The following is a 19095-nucleotide window of genomic DNA, read 5'->3' as shown; positions in this document are numbered from 1 at the left end:
GCTCTAGCAGAACTGGAGATACTCCTAGGTGGTGTCCTCAGGTGGCCTCCCTGTCCCTCTGCTGCAATTGCATGGGGGTGCTCTTGTAAGCAGCACATGTATTTTGTACCACTTCATTTTTTTTAAAAGATACTGCTCAATTTACTGAATTGAAACAGCAAAGTATAAAATGCTAAAGCATAAGGAAGTGGGTATAGAAACTCTTTGAATAAACCAAAGAGGATAAGTCTTCACTCGCCACATACACAGTGCAACTTTAGGAATTGTGAATGCTGAAAGTTCATATGGGTTCAGAAAGCAACTGGGTGAATTCTTGAGGGGGGAGTACTCCATCCAACACTGAGAGAATATTCAGGGGAAGGTATCCACTGTATGCATCCTCTGATTTAATTTCACCTGTATATCATTGATTGGCCATTATCATAAGGCAGATACTAGGTAGGCTTTTAGAGCTGTGAACTTATGCAGTACAGCTCTTCTTATGTTTTTAATCTCATTGCAGCAGAGTAGAGGCAGAAGAAAGGAACATTTCTGCAGGGCTGGTTAAGATGATAACTTGCCTGATGGTTAGTAATTTTTGATGACAAAAAAAAATAATCCCTTCCTTACTGAGACAGTGAAGGTTATGAAGCGAAGGATTTAGTAGAATAGGAAAGTTGGCTAGTGCAACTGAAAATCTGTGTGTTGAAGTAATAAAAGGCAATATTCTACAAAAATTAGGAGAACTAGACTGAGGACTTTGGTCTGGAGGACAACAAATAGAAAGATATGACTAATTCAACTTAAGTGTAAATTTATGTGGCAGTGGTACATAATATAGTGTGAAATCCCATGGGTTGAAGCAGGCACATGAAGTGACATTCTCGATTGACCAAGAAAGACGAATTTAAAGGTTTGGGGCTTGGGTTTTTTTCCCCTGTTATTGTTTGTCTTTATCACTTTGCATTGGGTAAAAGGGCATTTGAAGCCATCAAACCTTGTAAAAGTCTGGAGAAGAAATAGGATGTTGGCAAATAGTAATAGACAGCTGAATTGGTATGGCTGCTGTCCGCTACACTGTTTTTTGGGTTTTTTTCTGACAATTTTGTTTTTCTGAGAAACTACAATTTTAGAAGTGATTGCAGTAGACAGTGAGGTGAATGACATGACTACGAGTTTGAAGTTCCTTTGCTGAAAGGTAAAATTTATATGGATTGAATTTTCCTCCTAGAACTTCCATCTTTTTTCAAACACTGTAGTATAAACCCCTGGAATATAAAAAGATTAAGAATAAACAGGTTATTTAGGCAGAGCGTGTGCTGCAAGATACACAGCATATACTCACTTGTCATCTGGGACCTCTCAAATATCGTGAACGTGCTGAGATAGTGAAACCCTTTTGTTGTATCTCCGTGGCTGAAACAGGCTGGGGGACAATATGTCAACAAGGCATCGGAGATACTTTGATTTTCTGAGCCGTATTATTTGTCTGTAGGATATTTATAGGCCATTTTTCTCCTGGATTCTCATTTCAGGTCCCATTTGAAAGTTCATGCGTTTTCCCCTCTTATGCATATTTGTGGAAACACTGCAACTGCTGCTTTCACATCCCACCTTTCCCTCCTCCCATGTCCATTACAAAGAATGAATTCCAATGAATTTTCCTGAGGAGATGAGTCTAACATCCCATTGCACAGAAATTTGACCATTTAAGTCTAGGAATAAAGTTACTATGAATCATAGATGCTTTAAAAATGGGACAAGTGCTTTCTGTTCTGTTATGAACATGGTGTTTACGATCAACTTTGATAAGCAGATACATAATCTCAGAGTACTGCCTATTCCAGCTCTATTTCTGATACAGCAGACCTTAAGCAGCAACTCACTACATCTTCTGGCAAGCTTCTGTGTTACAAATCTGGGAATGTTTGCTAAAAAATATGTAAATTCCTATTTTCATCATGATTATAGAGGTAAATAATTTCTGTGAAGAAAGCTGGACCATTGTTTTCCTCTGTGCAATAAGGCTGTGTATGGCTTTGTCATGCCCCTTAAAAGTAGCTTCACATGAAAAAAACCCTATACCACTATCCTTGTGAGTAATTTGGAAGAAAGAATTTAAGTAGAGACTGTCATGCTTCTTCAGGAACCATGGAAAGAGTACCTACAGATGAAACGTGAGCACTTATTCCTACACCCCAAACCACCTGCAATTCTTTTACTGAATTACTTTGTAGAAGTACACACCACTGTCCTATGGCAGAAAATCATTCTTACTGAGACAGTGCTTTGAACTCATCTGCACAGTTGGGTTTTCAATTGCTTTTCATTCATTAGATGCTCACTGGGCTGATTCATTTCTCTCCGTCTTCCTCCATCTGTCCCCAGTTTTCTCAACTTTTAATTCTGCAATATTTGTGATGGTTGTTTCACATCTTTTTGGATAATTAGGATTCCCGTGTAGTAGATGCTTCAGTTCTACAGTTTTTCTTCTTATATACTGTAACGGAAGAAGTGTTCTGCCTGGTTTGGGTAATTTCCTTGAAAAGGAAGTGTGGCTTTGTAACCAATATCTCTGCCACTTGACATATTGGAGTAGCCCCTGGTGACTTCTGTAATCACAGCTGAGACCTGGCACTGCAGTATAGTCTGAATGTGACAGATATTGATGCAGACAGTATCAAATAAACAGAGTATCTGAAGGTCAGTGGAGCTCATCCTCACCCCACACAATCTGCAAAACCAGGCTTGAGGTGTCTCCCTTGGTGCCCCAAGTCAGGTGGAGAAAAGCTTTTTGTAGAATGGGGAAAGCAATTTTTCTTTTCCCCAACTCCTGATTACTCCTTTAAGTGCACACACAAGTGCCTGCCATGACACTGGGCTAGCACCCCAGTGCGTCATTCCTTACAAACCTTTTCTCTCTCTCAGCTGTTTTAAACCTAATTGGGAGGAAGCGTGGCCTGGAGGCAGCTTTCCCTTCTGCAGTGGCATTTCTCTCCTAAATTGCTTAAGTTAATGAAGGTTTTTATGAATTTAAGTGCTTTGAGGTGGGAAAGTCCTTGTGTTTGTTGTGTAAGTACATATAAATATGTGTGCCCACACTATATATGTGTATAAAAAATCTATGTACACAACACTCATAAAAAAATAAGCATTCACATTATATTTTTCTAGAAATGGCTTTAGAGCCTTTTAAAAGCAGTGCAGGCCTGAAAAAACACTGCTGTCTTGCAAGAAGCTTGTATTGAAAGAATTACTGGGGCTTTCAGAGGGCTGAGCCCTTTCCTACAGAGCAGCATATATCCCATCTACAGTCTCCCTTGTAAAGAAATGCAAGATTGACAGAAGAGGATTATTTCCTTGAAGAAAAGCTCCCATGTTTCAGAGTGTGTTTCCAAACCACAAGTTAAGATTAGTAACAATTCCATTGTCTGAAATGTTTATTATTACCTAAAGATATTTAACTTTTCTGTTGTTTTACTTTTTGCCTGAAAGTTGCTTTTATTTTTATTTTTTATTAAATAAAATGTTGTGTCCTGTCCTAAAGGATGCAGAGTCAAAGCATAATAGAATAAATAAATAGTTGTTTATTTATAAACAGCAGGAACGCCTCATGGTAACAGGAAGAAATTAAAGTCGGAAATGATAAACAGTGTTTGCGGCACAATGTCTGGGCATGTCTTCTGTATAGCACTCAGCTTCAAGAGAAAACAGATCGCTTCGACTGAAAACCCATAATAGTAAAAAAACCCCATCTGTTGTAAATAGCTGTGATGTTGCTTTCCATGCCCATATACAGCCGTGAGGGAGTAACTACCGGGAGAGGCAGTGATCTAGTACTAGCAACCCTACTTTGGTAGTATTCTCCTCTCCAGAGGGATAGAGGAATAAAGAAAAGGAGGGAGCACGGTAACTCTGGTCTGGTGGTAGAGATGGAGGTCCCAAAGCAAACACCCCTAAAGCAGAGGAGTCAGGAGATTGCAGAGGGATCTCTGCTTGTGCTGCAGCTGCTACACAACTCCTCTTCCATGTTTGGTTTTTTTTTCTCTTTTTTGTTTTGCCTGGGGGCAGGAGGAGGCAGAGATTGTTTTTTCCTCCAGGTCTTCCTTCTCACCTGCTTCTGGGATTCTCTGGGGTGCCTTGCTGGCAGGAGCAACGTGGAGATAAGGCTGCTACTCTTGGGTTTGCTTGGAGCTTGTGACCACCTCCTAGAAGCCCCAGTGATGTCTTCTTTCATGACCTGAACCTGCCTGTTCTCAGAGTTTGCCATGAACTAGTACTGTCTTATCAGTAAAAAGCTACATTATGGCTTTCTCTGCCATTACTGGCCTGTAAGCGAGGACCTTGTAATGAAAATAGATTTGCAAATGGCTTTTTTTGGTTTATAACTTTGTCTGGTAGAAGGATTTGCACAAGCTGTTGCAACTTCTTTTTCTGGTGCACAAAGTTTTTTGTTTCATTGACTGGTTGGGGTTTTTTAAGTGAAACACCCCATCATGGAGGTGAAAACTGCCACTTTGATAAGGAATGACTTTTAAAATTACAATTCTATGGCTACTAATATTGTTAACTGCTTCACCCCTGAAAAACAGGCAAAATTAATCCCTTGAGTATGGCATGAGTTTCTCTAAGACCAAAACAGTTATTCTTGCTACCTTACTGATCTGTGGCTGATGATTTTGTGGAGTGAATCAGCTGGTTCTTTTGCTGAGCCTCCCAAAATCTGTCTCCTCATAACAGGCTTCTTGCTGAGACCTTGCACATCCTTACAACCTAGTACAGCTGGAGCAAAGCAGTGCTCAAATCTCATCATCCCAATAGGTCACCAGGAGGGGAGAGGGGAAGGGAAGGCAAACTGCCGTGCAGTGGGAGCACTTAATCACTTCGGGGATGATGTCAGTTTGTAAGATAATTAGTTACTGTGCTTTGCTATGCTCAAGACCACGCTTTTCTCTTTCATTAGTATATATTCCTTAGACTGATCAGATGTCTTGGATAAATACAGTCCAGGTGTTTTGTTGTGGGTGATTTGTTGGTGTGTTTCTCAAATTACTCTTTATGTAGATCAAAATGTGATAATTTGTGAGGGTATATTTTGCTCCACAAGCAATCATGATGACTGCAGTGGCAATAACCTTTAGTAATACCATAGTCCTATCTTTTTTTTTTTTTTTTGTTAGTAAACTTACATTGTTGCATGTATTTCTGTTTGTAGTGTCCTGTCTCTTCCTCAGAAGAAGAAAAGCTTATTACCATCAAAAGGCCTAAAACTCCAGTTTCAAATGAGTTATCAGATATCAACACTCAAACCAACTGGACTAAGTCACTCCCACTGCCAACACCTGAAGAGAAAATGCGACAGCAAGCACAGGCAGTACAAACAGATGTGGTTCCTATTAATGTGACTGGTAGGCTTTTCATTTTGGTAATTACATTACACTGATGAGGGAGGGAAGGGATAAAAGGGGATACAGTTGGATAGTATTTTGACACTCATACATTTGATGCATGAATTTTTGAATTACATATTGCACTTGTCTGTGAAAACAGTGTTTAAATAGTCTCTCTCCGAAATAAATCAGAAAACCTCAAAATCCCTTAAAATTAGCATTAATGAAGGTAGTCCACAACGTGGGCTTGAAACAGCATTAGATATTCCTGAAATACAAGAAGAAAATTGATAAATAAGTGTTTTGCTGTGGACTGCACTGAAGATATGTAATGGAAAATCAATGTTTTATGCAATGTTAATGATATTTCAGGATTTTCTTCTAGGAATTTTATGTGAGGAAGGTTATCAGGGACTTCTGTATTCCAAAGACTAAATGTTACAATATTCAAGAAAAATCCCTCTAGAGTCCTATTTTTATTGGCAACAAGAGGCTTAGGTGTCAAGGAGAGTAGGGTAAGAACAGCAAAAGTTGATGGGGCTGTGTCTTCGAGCAAGACTGTTGGTAAGACACTCCACTTACGTGACCATAGTCCACATTTTCTTGTTATGGACTGTGTTTTAATTCTTTATTTTGAAAATGCTTCTTTTACAGTTGCAGAACTCCTGCTTAACTTCTGTGGAAGTTAAATTGTTAAAGCCTAATGCTGAATAGATACTTTATTGTGTGTAAACAGGATTTCTGTGAAAGATTGAATTATCACTTCAGTTTAATAATCACTTTTTCTGCACAGTATCAAGATTGTCTGTTATTAGTTATTTCAAATAACTAACCATTTGCCTGCCAAAACCAGGATGATATTCAATATCCAATTTATTACAAGTGCTATATGACATGCTCTGACTCCATGCTCGCTCATACAATCAGTAGCTTGCAATGTTTGGGTTTGTTTTGAAAGTAAATTAGGTGTTCTCTTTCTCTGCATGGTTACCAATAATTTCTTTACGTATATTTTTATAAACTAGTATTTTAAATAGTATTATTTAATAGTATTTAAATAGTATAGGAGCAGTACTTCTGTGACAAATATCGAAGAGCTCTGAGAAATGAATGAGAAATGTTTCTTTAAACAGCAGAAAATATTTGAAATAAACAGCATGAAGACAACAGAAAATTACAAACACCCTACCTGTGGAAAATTAATAGAAGGAAAACAAATGCAATGCTGAAACGTTACTAGGCCGGTTATCACTACCTAGTAGGATACAGGTGCAGGAGACCAAGTTAGGGAACAACAGATAATCTGATGTAATTGATAAATTTAAGCAGGATTTAGATACTGTGACAGCAGGAACAGGGTATACTTACAGAAAGAGTAGTCTGCTGTTCGGTTTGATGACCCTGCATACTGAAAATACATAGGGGCAGTAAACAGATGGAAGGAAAAATGGGGTAAAAGAGATCAAATAACCCTCATAGATTTAATTCAGTGTCACTGGAAACGTTACCGTGTTTGGATAAATTACACTTGTGACTTCAACCACCTTAATTCAGCTGGTGTAGCAAACCTTGTTTCCCCTGAATTGTTTGGTTTGCACTCAGCAAACTCAGTGGTTCTCAATTTTTCTGATAAAAATAGTGCACATGCATATTACACCTCACCTTTCTGGAGTGTGCTGTTGAGCATTTGTTCCCTTATAAACATGGTACTTGGAAGGGAAAGAAAGGTAAAGGAAGACTCTACTGTTGCAGTGTGTCGACTGGTCTCTGGGATCCGTTGTTTCCTTTCCTGTGGAATAGTTATAGTGCTACTGTGAAACAGACTACAAGCTACACACAACACAAAAAAAAGCTGCTGTCCTTGTTCCTCTTTAAAAAGTCACAATCTGCTCCCCTCCTCTGCCCTCCCACATGCAGAGTGAATTTATTTTGTGAAGTTCCTTATGTTACTGCATGAGGCAAGAAAAAAACCCCGAAAATTCTCTGCCGTTTTTTTCAGCGTGCCGTGGAACAAACCACACTGGTTTTTGTTTTGATTTGGCTTTTTCCTTTGCTTGCTCTTTTTCTCATTCTCCCAGAAGAGAGGTCAAAAAACTTCCATTTTATTACTCCTGGCATGAAATAAAAGGTTAACCTCTGAAGAGGCTGCTGGCAATTGACAGCGTTTTCAGCAGTGAATCAGTAATGATTCTGCTACAATAGCCTCTCACGTGGCTGTGCAGTAAATGCTCGGCAAGTTCAGCTTTCAGGGCTCTTTGGTGAACAGATTGCAACTAATAAAGTAGTAGTAAAAATCTGTTGGATAGCCTAAAGGTGCAGGGGTATTGCATTAGGCTGTCAAGCTGGTGACTACACATCCAGATTTGGAAGCAGTCTTTGGGAGTGCCTGGGCTGAGCTTATTCTGGCCTGGAAGGGGTTGGGCTGAATTTTCAGTGGTGGCCAATCTTCGCTTTTACATATCCTTGGGGTTAAAAGATGTATAATGGTGTCTGCTCTCATGGGTTTTCTGGAACTAACTTTCTTTCCAGATGGACGAGTTTGGTGATGGTGGAGGTGATCAGCGCCAGGCTGGATCCTGCAAAACATTTAAACATTTACTTGAGTCTGGTTTGACTGGCTTCAGTGAGATTTAAGCACATACTTAAATATTTCCAGTGAATCCAAGGAAACTGAGTAAACTGCATGAGGGAGAACTGAGTAAACTCTATAAGGAATGCCTAGGTGATTTGTTACAAACCTGTAATAGAAGGAGAATAGTATCCTTAAATCTGCAAAATATATTTAATTTTAACATCTATATTAAAAAAAAAAAAAGATGGCAATGAAAAATGGAAAATACTGAGACGTTCTCATTTTGCTTGTTGGAATTTATTGAAGCTGCTACTTTGAAATTCTACAAATTTGCACAGTGGCTTTGAAAAAGCCTTTGTGTATCAAAAGCCATTGAAGGTGGATTGGTTGAGTTGGGTAGCTCAGGGGAAGAAGTTACTGTGAATCAACTGACACAGTAACATTTCCCCATGGTCATTGTGTTTGTGCTGTCTGAGGCTTCATGTAAAAGGCTCTCTCCTTGTTTGCACCCTCTACTTACCATTTACATTTTATTCCAGGGCATTCAAAGCTGTATTTTAATTTCCTTGCAACTCGCTGTCTCAGGAGTAATTGTTGGCCTTTGAATGGATAAAGATATGTTCAGAGATGCAAAACTCTCCCCTTCAAATTCTTTGGATTTGTTATTATGCGGCTAGAATTATTATTCTCCTGCATGGCAGGATTGCCTAATGGTCCTGACCCTGACCCCATAAGGGTCCTAACGTCCTAATAGTGGTAATGCCCCAGACAGTGGATCGTCTGTGTCGGTATTTCAGGGCTTCTACTAAGCCGGTGGGATCCGTAGCTCTCAATTTCATAGATCCTGCTCCCTTAGTCTGCCCAGACTTCAGTCAATCCAAAACTTAGATGGAACTGGCACTTCTTTGTAGCCGCAAGCGTTCCACTTAGCACGAGTGTGGCTCATGAGAGCACAAGGCTTCAGTCAAACAGAGTCAGAGTCTTTATATTTACAGTATGGTGAATGAAACTGCTGTTTTTTCCTTGCATTTTCACAAGTCCACATGCTATACTTTAATATATGACTGTATCTTTAACTGTTATAGAGGTAATGAGGTTTTCTGTGCTATTTGCATGACACACATCATGCTGATGTGTAGTCAGCCAGGGATAATATTTATGATGTATTAGTTACTGTGCATTAATCACTTTTTAGAGGTAAATAATTTGGTCATAAATTCAAAAAAAAGTGTACAAGGCCAAAACCATGTGCACATATATCAAGCTTTTTCTGCATTTAAGTTTTAAATGGGTCATCTAAAGGACATTTAGCAGTGCTTAAAAACACTTTGACTTCTCAAAACTTGCATGTGAGATATGGGAGTAGTCATTAGATTTTTAGAAGTGACAGCTATAGGGCAAGTTTTATCTTACTGCTAGTAAAATGGCCAAATTATAAACCTCTAACCAAAAGTGAATTCCTAAAGAAAAGCTGCTTAATGATAGTGGTGCTTCTGGGTCCCATTATGATACAACACATGGTCATCATAAGGCTTTGTCTGGCAACGTGCACTTACACACGCATTTTTTCAGCTCTTGCTGTTGTATATTTTTCTAATCATTTATAAAGTTTCAATTTTAAGCAGCTTACACTCTGACTGAAATATTTATGAGACCACAAGATCAGTTTGATCTCTGCATGCTCCACAGGACTTATTTGTATTCATGTTAAAAGATCACCCCCAGAAATGTGGTACACTTGACAGGTTCAGAGCAACTTGGAATGAAAAAGAAATGTCTTGTGTGATTTAATGATGGAGCTGTGGAAAGACATTGTAATAACTGATGCCAATAGCAATGTCTGTTCCTGCATAAACCATTGTGATCTTTCATTTTCATGAGCAGATTTGCTTTTTCTGCAGCTCATTACTTCAAAATAAAACAACAAAACCACACTAAAAGCCACAAAGGGTCAAATTAAAGCAAGGATTCTGTTCGCTTTTGTGGAATTAGAGCTGGTCTCACCAGTTCTGAGCTGGACTCAGGAAGTCAAAATTCCTTTTAAAACCTGCATTACTGTGTAACATATATGTGTGCGTAAAGCCTTACTGCGATGATGTTGTATCTTCCTTCAGTGTAAACCTTCATTGTAGGACCAAGCTAACATCATTTATTAATGCCTTTTTTTCCATTTCTACAACAAAACTAGTGGAAGAAAGTGCATGGTGTCAGTGTGCTTGGAAGTAATGTTGCTTTGCTTGTTCTACCATGTATTAGGGGAGAATTTCGACCGCCAAGCCAGCATTCGGCGGTCTCTAATTTACACAGACACGGTGGTAAGACGGCCGAAGAAAGTCAAAAGGAGAAAGACTATTACAGGAATCCCTGACAACATACAAAAGGAGCTAGGTATGGCTCATCAGAACTGTATTCCGTCCACTGTTCATTGTCACTGCTTATCATTACTTGACTAATAACATTACCAGTGCTCATGAAACCAATACAGTCTGATAGCCGATTACAGTTCCAAATACGTGTGTGCCTCCTTGCCACCTTGTGCATCGGGAAATTAGGGCCTTTTTTCTGTTGACTTCCATCTGTTGAAGGGAACAGGGTATTTGGAAATTGGTGTATTGGTACAATGGAAATCTGCAGGCATGTAAGGTTTCTGGTCTTTAATGCTTTCCTGGAGGTGTGGTCAACTCCCTCAGGATGTTCACTGAAGCATAATTAAGTGAGCAGGCATTTTGACTTGTAAATAATTACTCAGTGGAGTAAAACAATTCATGGATGCCTTCCTGAATCTGCCGAGAGTTGCATCAACAGTGAAAAACCCGTATATTTTCCAGTTCAGTTTAGATCTAATTGGTGTCCCCCTAAGTATCAGTGTTATTTGATTGGAAGTCATTTACATGGGCTCATTAGCTATTGCATATATTCCAAAGGAAAAATGCCTATTCGGTCACATTTACACTACCTCAGGCTGTCCTCTTTCACAGTTAGTAGCATACATGATATTCAAAGCTGATGAAGCAGTCTGAATTTTGGCAGACCTTCCAGATACTTTTTTCAGTACTCTTTGATTCAAATCTGGTCATTCTGATTTACTTTTTAAAAGGTGTTTCGTTTTTTTCCAAACAATAACTTCACAGATAAAATGTTGCTCCCTTCCTTTTTTTTTTTTTTCTTTTTTTTTTTTTTTTTTTTTCAGTAGAGGAAGAATATATTTTGAAATAGTCTGGCAGAACTTAATTTTAGGTTCTTTACATGTGGAATCATCTCATATATTGATGATTTCAGTGAGTTTTACTACCTTGCATTTTGCATCTCTTTTTTAATTATGTGTTCAATTCTTGGTTCTCTTGTCTAGATTTTTCAGAAGCAGAAGCACGAATATGTAACTTGTCTGGATGGGTTTGAAATGATCTAGAGGGCCAGGCATAGAGAAAGCCAAGAAATGAGCAAGTACATGAAAAGCAGCTGTGTTCTTTCAGCATCTGTAATGAAACAGTGCCCTGCCATGGGAATCCTCTGCTTCAAGAAAGAAAATTCAATTGCCCTAAACCTGTTAGGACAGCTAAAGTTAGGCAGCTTTAGAATTCATTACCTTTGGATCTCACATAATTATTTTATTTCTAACTGCTGCTCTGAGATTTGTCGAAAGCTGTCAGGTGTCTCTGTCCATCTCTTCTTTTGGGATGGATGCTATTTTGTGCCTGCTGTAGGGAACTTCTGAACTACTCCTCATAGTGTGAGTTCCCTTCCTTCCTCTTCACTGTACATAGTGGGCTGTGCCACCTGGCAGGAGATACTTTCCAGACCTCATGGTATAGCATACCTTCCAAGTTCTCTTGGAGGGCAAAATCTGAATTTGTTATTTCCTGGGAGAGAATGACACATTTATCAGCCTTGCAGTCAACTATAAGCAAGCTTGAGAGTTAAACAAAATAAAGTAGGTTTATTCTAACCAAACAAAGTTCAAAGCTGGAAACAAAACTACATGAAACTTGAATACTGAATTATTCTTAATAAAAGATTCCCTTCTCCTTTTGAGGTCTGTCTGAGGCTAATCCCTCAGATACAATGTTGACAGCTTGTTTGAGAATAGCAGAGACAACCTTCATCCTCTCTCATCTGTTCAGGATGGATACCTTTTACATTCCCTTCATCCATTTTAAACTAAATTGTTTTGCTCTTTGTCTAGAGCTGAGATGAAGTGACCTGTGCTCCTTAAAAATGCTTGTGCCATTTAAACACAAATCTGATACAGGACATCACTTAAACTGTTCATTTTCTGGGTCGTTATAGGGGTCTTGAGTCTAGTGTGTTATTCTGAAAGTGACACACATACCAAAGTCACAGTTTTTGATGCACATTATCTTTGACACGTGTAGGACCTACCTTGAGAGCAGATAGAGGAGAAAAGCAGAGTGAAGAATAACTTTTTTTTTTCTGCACTACTGTTTGTCACTTGTTGGAGTTCCTGACGCTCTTTCAGGCACATGGGTTTTGAAATGGGTGGCAACAGTACTCGGGTGGATGTCCAGAGAATGCTTCCTGCTGGAAGTGTTTCCAAAACTTCGAGGTTACGTTTGTGACCACTTCAGACAGATGTTTAATGCTGGAAAACATGAACTGTAGTTTACCTGGCAGAATAAACTGAGAATGCATTTGGCATCTATCTTAAAAATAATTCTTCAATTAATATCTTCAAAGAAGTTTGTGACTTTTGTCAATCTGTTTGCTAAGGGTGACAGGTTTTATGGTCTTGATTTCAGTCTTTCATCTCTGTGCTGAGCACATCTCATGTTGCACTACTTGAAGGTTTTCCTTGGCTCCTATTTTAAGTTGCAGAAATTTCAGGGCTGGCAGTATCTCACTGTAGGAGCTTTCTCTGGATGGTTCCCTGGCCCACAACCGGCAGGCACATAGGGCTTCAGCCATCTGCCCTACAGTGGAAGTTGTCTGAGGAGCTTCATGTTGCTTCCGTGGTGGTTGTATGTCGTCCAGACAGCAAAATACATGCCAGGAAAACTCTCTGATGGCAGTATCCATCCTGTTAATGTATTGCTTTCTATCACTAGAAACAAAAGTGCTCTTTAAAAGAGAACAGTTATCAGTGTCTTCATCTTTATAGATGGGGAAACCAGGCATGCTGCAGTGAAGTAATTTAGCCAGAGTCACCCACCAGGCTGCTGGCAACGCTGAGAATAAATGAAGTCTCCCCCATCCTTTTCCAGTGCTCCTTCTGCCTTTTCTCCTCGGTCACTCCCCAAATATTTCTGTAGCTGTCCGTTCCCTATTTCTCTTACGCTGTCCCAAAACAAACAATGAGTTGTTTTAAAACATTCCACAGCTCATTTGATCAGAACAAGGATCCGGACTAAACTCCAAATCAAGCAATTGCATTGTGACTATTGACATTCTCCCTGTGGTTCCAGCTGAATAAATCTCTTTGTTTCTCCCCTAAAGCATTGCTGTGAATGGCTAAAATATTTACACAAAGATTAAAATCCCTTGGTACACCAAAGTTGCTGTGCGCAGGCTAAATAACCAACACATACAGCAGATTCTTGTTACCTCTTGTTTATCCTTCAGAAGGAAGCAGAAACTTGAGAGAACCTCAAAGCTTCAACCAAGCTTGAACTATTTTCATTTCTTGTGAGAGATCCTGGAAGAGCTTCTGCCAGGCCACGCTGCTGGGATTCTCCCCTGGCTGCTTTGGCTCCTTTGGCACAAAAAAGACCAAACAGAAGAGAAAGCTTGCACTGATTGCTGGCCTGAGCTCAGCAGCCATGGTACCCTTGTAGAATTTAGCCAAATGTACTAAAAGTAGTCATTAACTGCACCCATGAGGCATGCGCTGAAAGTATCTTTAAACATTCCTACTTTGAGCGTTGTAATACTGTCGTGTTTTCACAGGTGCCTTCCAGGGATGAACCAGTCTCTCTGCATAGACTGGAAACTTCCGCATTAAAAAATGCTGCATACATAAAATGGGATGTGACGGGATTCTAAGACAAAATAAGAATATGAGATGCCTGCCAGTTTAGAGATGCCAGTTATTTTCTGAACAGTTATTTTTTAACAGCAGGACCCTCTCAGTACTGTTCAGCAGAGCGACACCAAAGTGAGAGGAGAAGGCAAAGAAAGTATTCCTCTCTCTGCCAAACACAGCAATGAAAAAATTAGTTTTGCCTACCTATGAATTACCTTCATTGTCTTACAGAGCCTAAATATTATATATGTATTAATGGAGTCAGTGTTGGATCAAAACTGCAGAAAGTGCAAGAAACTTTGAGATGATGTTTTACTTCAAGTTTCTGTGCTCTCAGTTTCTCTGCTCTGTGTTGCCATTACCTATTGCCTCTAGCTGTCTTCTTTAGATAAACTGGTATTCTCCCCTCAGGCAGGAAGATGATTCCCAAACACAAAGTCTGGTAAAGATGAGCAGCTCTCTGAGAGAACCTGTTGCAGGCCTTGCTCATTTCTTGGCTCTTGGTTATCTTCAGCTTCCTTCACACATTCCAACTCTCCAGATGAAATAAAGGCAGGAAGACACTTTCACATTTCCATGGTCCCTTCTCTGTGTCAGTGCTTTAGGGTCTGGCTCAGACTAACTTTCTTTTTACAAAAGTACCAAGTTACCTGGTTGTGAGTGTTTTTCCAGAGCTCTGCACCGGTGCAGTCCCAGGCACCGATGGACAGCTTCTGGTGTCCTGGACTCCCTCCCTTGCCTTGCAGGAGGAGCAGGTCCCAGACCTGAGTAGCAGTTTCACCACAGCTTATCTTCGAGGTAAACATCTTCCAGGTAAACCAAAGCAGGGGAGAGGAAGCCATCTTCAAGTTTTCCATCTTTTGATTTCTTCTTCTTCTGCCAGGCATTTTGCTTTTCTTTAGTCATACAGAAAGTTTCTGTCCTCTTTTGTTTTTCAAAAAAGTCTCCTAATTGTATGCTTTGTGTGTACTTTCCTTGAATTATTTCAGTACTTTTTTTTCCATCTTTAGGTACAGTTCAGGATCTTTATGGTTCTGTTGATTTTCCCCCCCATCTACTTTTTTTTTTTCTTCCTAACCAAAGGGTTCAGAGGGTCAGAATGACCTCATATGCTTTTTTTCAACTTATTTTCCTCCCATTTTCAGTAGCTCACAATGAGCTGTCGCCTATAGGACCTCCTGTCAGTCATCAGGATGGATATGACTGACACCTGAACTGTCAGTCCCTCATTTGCTTTCTTGTGGCACAGCTCAGACCCCCTATTGGTACCAGCTGGTGTCTCAGGTGTCATTTGGCACTGTTGAAGCTTCTCCTTTGACATCCTTAAAGGAAACCATTCTGTCTCAGCAACATGAGGGAACGTAAGTCCTTTTTATCTTTGGGAACTCAGCTGTTCTATTAAGACTCCTCTTAATAGATGTTCTTTTCCAGTTAGTCTCTTTGGCACTAGCAGTCATTAAACTTATAGGTCCCACAGGTCAGAAGAGTCCCCTGATATCCAGCAGTCCTACAGAAATGCCACGCAAATACCCAGCTGTTCAAGCCAAGTAATTCTGCAATTGCTTCAGGTTGCAACTTTAACAGTCTTTGGGGAGAATATCTCTCTTTCAGAGTTACTGTGCCTTTTCACCAATAGGAGTTTTATAGCTGTAGTTTCTCAACACTGTATGTTTCCGGCACTATTCATCCAGAGAGCAGGGTATTACAAAGTATATATTATCTGCTTTTTGATAACGAGGGTTGAAAGACAGAGATGCCAGGAATATAATCTTTACCAGTGGCTTTTCAGTTAATGAAATGAACAGAATCAAGAAAACTTAAATTCCCTATATTTTCATCAAAATTCTCCCTTTCAGGGTGATAGTGATATATTCAAGGATTCAAGATTTTTTTTTAGATGGCAGTACTGAAAAGTACTGCAGGATTTTCTGCAATAATTTTCTCCTTGCTGAGAGATGTACAAATGCTTCATGGAGCACAGTGAAAATTCCTTAAAATTACCATAAGCCCGATGTACTTGTCTGTTTTTTGTTGAGTGTCTACTAAAAATCATTTGGTATGTAAGTACTAGGGCGAAATAGATGAAGAATCTCTGACGTTTTTTGTAGCACTGGAAGTTGTGGTGCCTGCACTGTGACTTGGCCAGGCCACCAGGTTTGGAGGAGGATTGCTAAATGAGGCATGAGGAGAAGATGAAAGCAACAAATCTTAGGAATGTGCCTACGGCAGAAGAGACAAATGCTCATAGTTGAAATGATTAGTCAGAAGTTTGGGAAGAGAGATTACTTCTGTATACTAGTTGAAACAAGCATGTTCTTTGTGATATCAACACACCTACTTTTTATCCTCTCAAATCCTCAGTTTTCTACACTCATTTCAATGCAGAGGCCCTTTCTGGTGACTCTGCAGTGAGCTGCTGGTACCACCAGATCAGCCAGAGTCACAGGGAGATAGTCATCCAGTAGTTAGTACCTGACCCTAGGGATTACATGCAGACGCTTTCTTTTTCCCATCAAATTTGTAGTCGGTCTCAATCCCTGTCATCTCTAATGGGCCGCACCAGTAACTGCCAGAGTCAGGGAAAACTGGTGTAACCTGTATATGGCTATCTTGGATCAAGTGCTTGGAGCTAAGGTATGCATTTGAACCTCTTCTCTGTGCTTCCATGCAAGAGTTGTTGAATACGTTGTATGTTTCGCTTGTTCCAGATAGTGGGTGTTCTTTGCTTCCTGCTGGAGTCTACACTGAACTTGTGCACTAGCGAGGAGCATTTGCCATAAGAGATATTTTCAGCATTTTCCGTGTAGCAAGAAGTAGGGTAATAAAGAATAACGGAGTGTAGATACAGATCTCCTGTGGTGGACCTAACACTGGCTGCAGGGCTGCTGGACACAGGATAATATAAAATGCAGACAAGGTGATTATTAATTACTTTCAGTCACATTTATCATACCATCAAATTACAGCCACTTTTGACTTCATAACATTCAGCATCTGTAACTTGATGTCCAGTTCTGCAGTATTTTTTGCTGCTGTGTGCTCAAACATTGCCCCTGCAACTAGATGGACTTGTGGACAGGATTCTTTAAAAGCTTTGATTCAGTTCCAGAATTTTGGTATTGCAGAAATCTTGTAACTTCTGCCTGTTATTTATTTAAGTAGAGGTTTTCTGAGAGACGTAGCATTTTCAGTGTGATTGTCAGTTGAAGGTTTGAACTGTCCCTTAGAATTGGATTGTTCATCTTCTAGCTGCAGTACCAGCAAAGGCAGTTTGATTTTAAAGATTTTTGAAAACCCTTGCTTTTCACTGTTACTCTGGAAGCGAGTGAGGGTTTTACAGTGTATTTGTAAACAGCAAACAAAATACACCTTGCTACCCTCCTCTGAATTCCACTAAAATCTTAAAACCCTCAATGTTTTAAGAGGATACCTGAGTCTTTAAACGTCCTTTTGGTTGTTTTTTTGAACCACTTTCCCTGCAGATTTCTGTTGTTCCTTTTCAGGAAATGGAACTGTAAAAAGAAAATTGCTTTATTATAAAGGGCAAGTAAATCCTCAAAGCTTTGAATGAGATTGGGCATACATGTCAAGCCAAAACCAAGGTTGAAGTAATTTCAAAACACACTGTATTTCTACAAAAAATATTTAAAACCTCAAAGTTGTGTTTTTGTAATTGCAACAGCCGTGAAAAGTCCTTTCCCTGACCATATCCCATATAATTATTGAAGGATGTAGCCCTGTAGTTTATACTTCTGAGACTGGGCTGTCTTGACCCCTCTGAAACCTCTATTTGTTTGGGCTCTGAACCATTCTAACTACAGGAGGCCTTGCACTGGTGCAAAGACCTGCCCCGACAAGCTTCCCTGCAGTATCAAAGTTGTAAAGGTTTACTGCTGTTGAGTCAGTTTATGCAGTTTCCATGAGCATGTTAAACTAGACCCTAAATTACGAACACAGGGTTGTCACTGATTCTCAGCAGCATCCTGTGGTTGTCCATGCTGCCCTCTCACCATCATGCTCCTCCAGCACTGCTCTGGGCTGGGCCAGCCAGCAGTCCCCAGGCTCTGGGCATGGGTGCCAGGGGATGGAGCAGGAGCTGTTCCCCCAGGCATTTCTGTGCAACCGTCCTTGGCCTCTTTTATTTAGTGTCGTAGATATAATGCCAAGGTTTAATTTTGTATTTCAGACATCGCTGTGTGTTCACCATAAACAGCATGTCCCAGTAATGCATTCTAGCACTGCTGGTTTTGAAAGGAGGGAAGGGGAGGTTAGCAAGTCCAGCATTGTTCTGCTTTGCCATTTACCTTCCCTAGCAGTAATGTTTTAAACAAGCATAAACCATCCATCTGCATTACACTGCTTGTGAAATAGAGTGCGTTTAGCTTCCTTTGTGAACAGAAACATACTGCATACTGAAATGTGGTGCTCTCAGCCACAGGTCAGTATGTGACAGTATTAGATACTTGCTGTAGTGCTGACAGCTTCATTCTCCACCAGCCCCATCCTTCTGGCTTGTGTGTGTGTGTTTGTATTTGTGTGTGTATTTCACAGTAGTAGAAAGAAGAAAAACACCCCATCTCTTTGGTTGTTTATATAACTTACTATGCAGATTTTTATTACTGGGTGTTTTTAATTGGCTAACAGTTGTCATCAGTGATGTCATGGTTCCAGAAACGTTCATAATGTCTACTTCAGTGTTTTTCACTCTCTTAACCAAAGGGGACACTGATCCTATAGAAAAAATACACATGAAAAGCAAAATTAAATTATTTTTCTTACTGTACAGTTCTTAATAACTGTATACAGAATATGCTAATACCTCTCTTGGTTGGCTGCAGTAGTCCATCTGTTCTGACAGGATCTCATATTAGATTATCCAAGATGTTTGCCAGCATCCGAGTATCTAGCTTTGCTACAAACCTCTACAAGAAACAGAAAGAGGCTACGCTTTCATGAGAGCAAGAGAATCTACACAAAGCAAACTAAATAGACTTCAAGCTGCTAAAAGACTACTTGTGTGCCTGGGGAAAAGAAGTAAACAATCTTTCTGTGTGTGCTGCTTTCACTGTAGCCTGTTTGGAGCCCTCTTTTCCTTACCCTAAATGCCTCTTTTGCTTGCCAAAAATAAGGATAATTAAATGTCCTTTTAAGTGGTGGTTAAAACTGCATGATAACAA

At 39.8% G+C, this 19095-nt stretch overlaps 2 protein-coding genes across 14 annotated transcripts in view; one reads left to right on the top strand and one right to left on the bottom strand.

Moving 5' to 3' along the window:
* The window catches only part of NHSL1 (NHS like 1), a 181678-nt gene that overhangs the window by 151535 nt on the left and 11048 nt on the right, over window positions 1-19095 (top strand). For 8 of the 11 annotated variants that reach the window (XM_074896417.1, XM_074896416.1, XM_074896418.1 and 5 more), the window contains 2 exons: window positions 5195-5387; window positions 10198-10329. In XM_074896417.1, coding sequence (XP_074752518.1) covers window positions 5195-5387; window positions 10198-10329 — 325 coding nt within the window. The remainder of the gene's footprint in view (window positions 1-5194; window positions 5388-10197; window positions 10330-19095) is intronic. The other 3 variants (XM_074896423.1, XM_074896422.1, XM_074896426.1) reach the window with 1 other exon arrangement.
* Window positions 17224-19095, bottom strand: part of SMIM28 (small integral membrane protein 28) — a 44404-nt gene continuing 42532 nt past the window's right edge. Inside the window, exons 4-5 of one of the 3 annotated variants that reach the window (XR_012632853.1) lie at window positions 18738-18840; window positions 17224-18649 (exon numbers count right to left, since the gene is read on the bottom strand). The gene's annotated coding sequence lies outside the window, so the exon portion shown is untranslated. Of the gene's footprint in view, window positions 18841-19095 lie in introns of all 3 variants that reach the window. The other 2 variants (XR_012632852.1, XR_012632854.1) reach the window with 2 other exon arrangements.

This window comes from Athene noctua, chromosome 1 (assembly GCF_965140245.1).
Source record: "Athene noctua chromosome 1, bAthNoc1.hap1.1, whole genome shotgun sequence".
Taxonomy (NCBI): Eukaryota; Metazoa; Chordata; class Aves; order Strigiformes; family Strigidae; genus Athene; species Athene noctua.
Note: the sequence above shows the minus strand (reverse complement) of the source record. Positions and strands in the feature narration are given on the sequence as shown.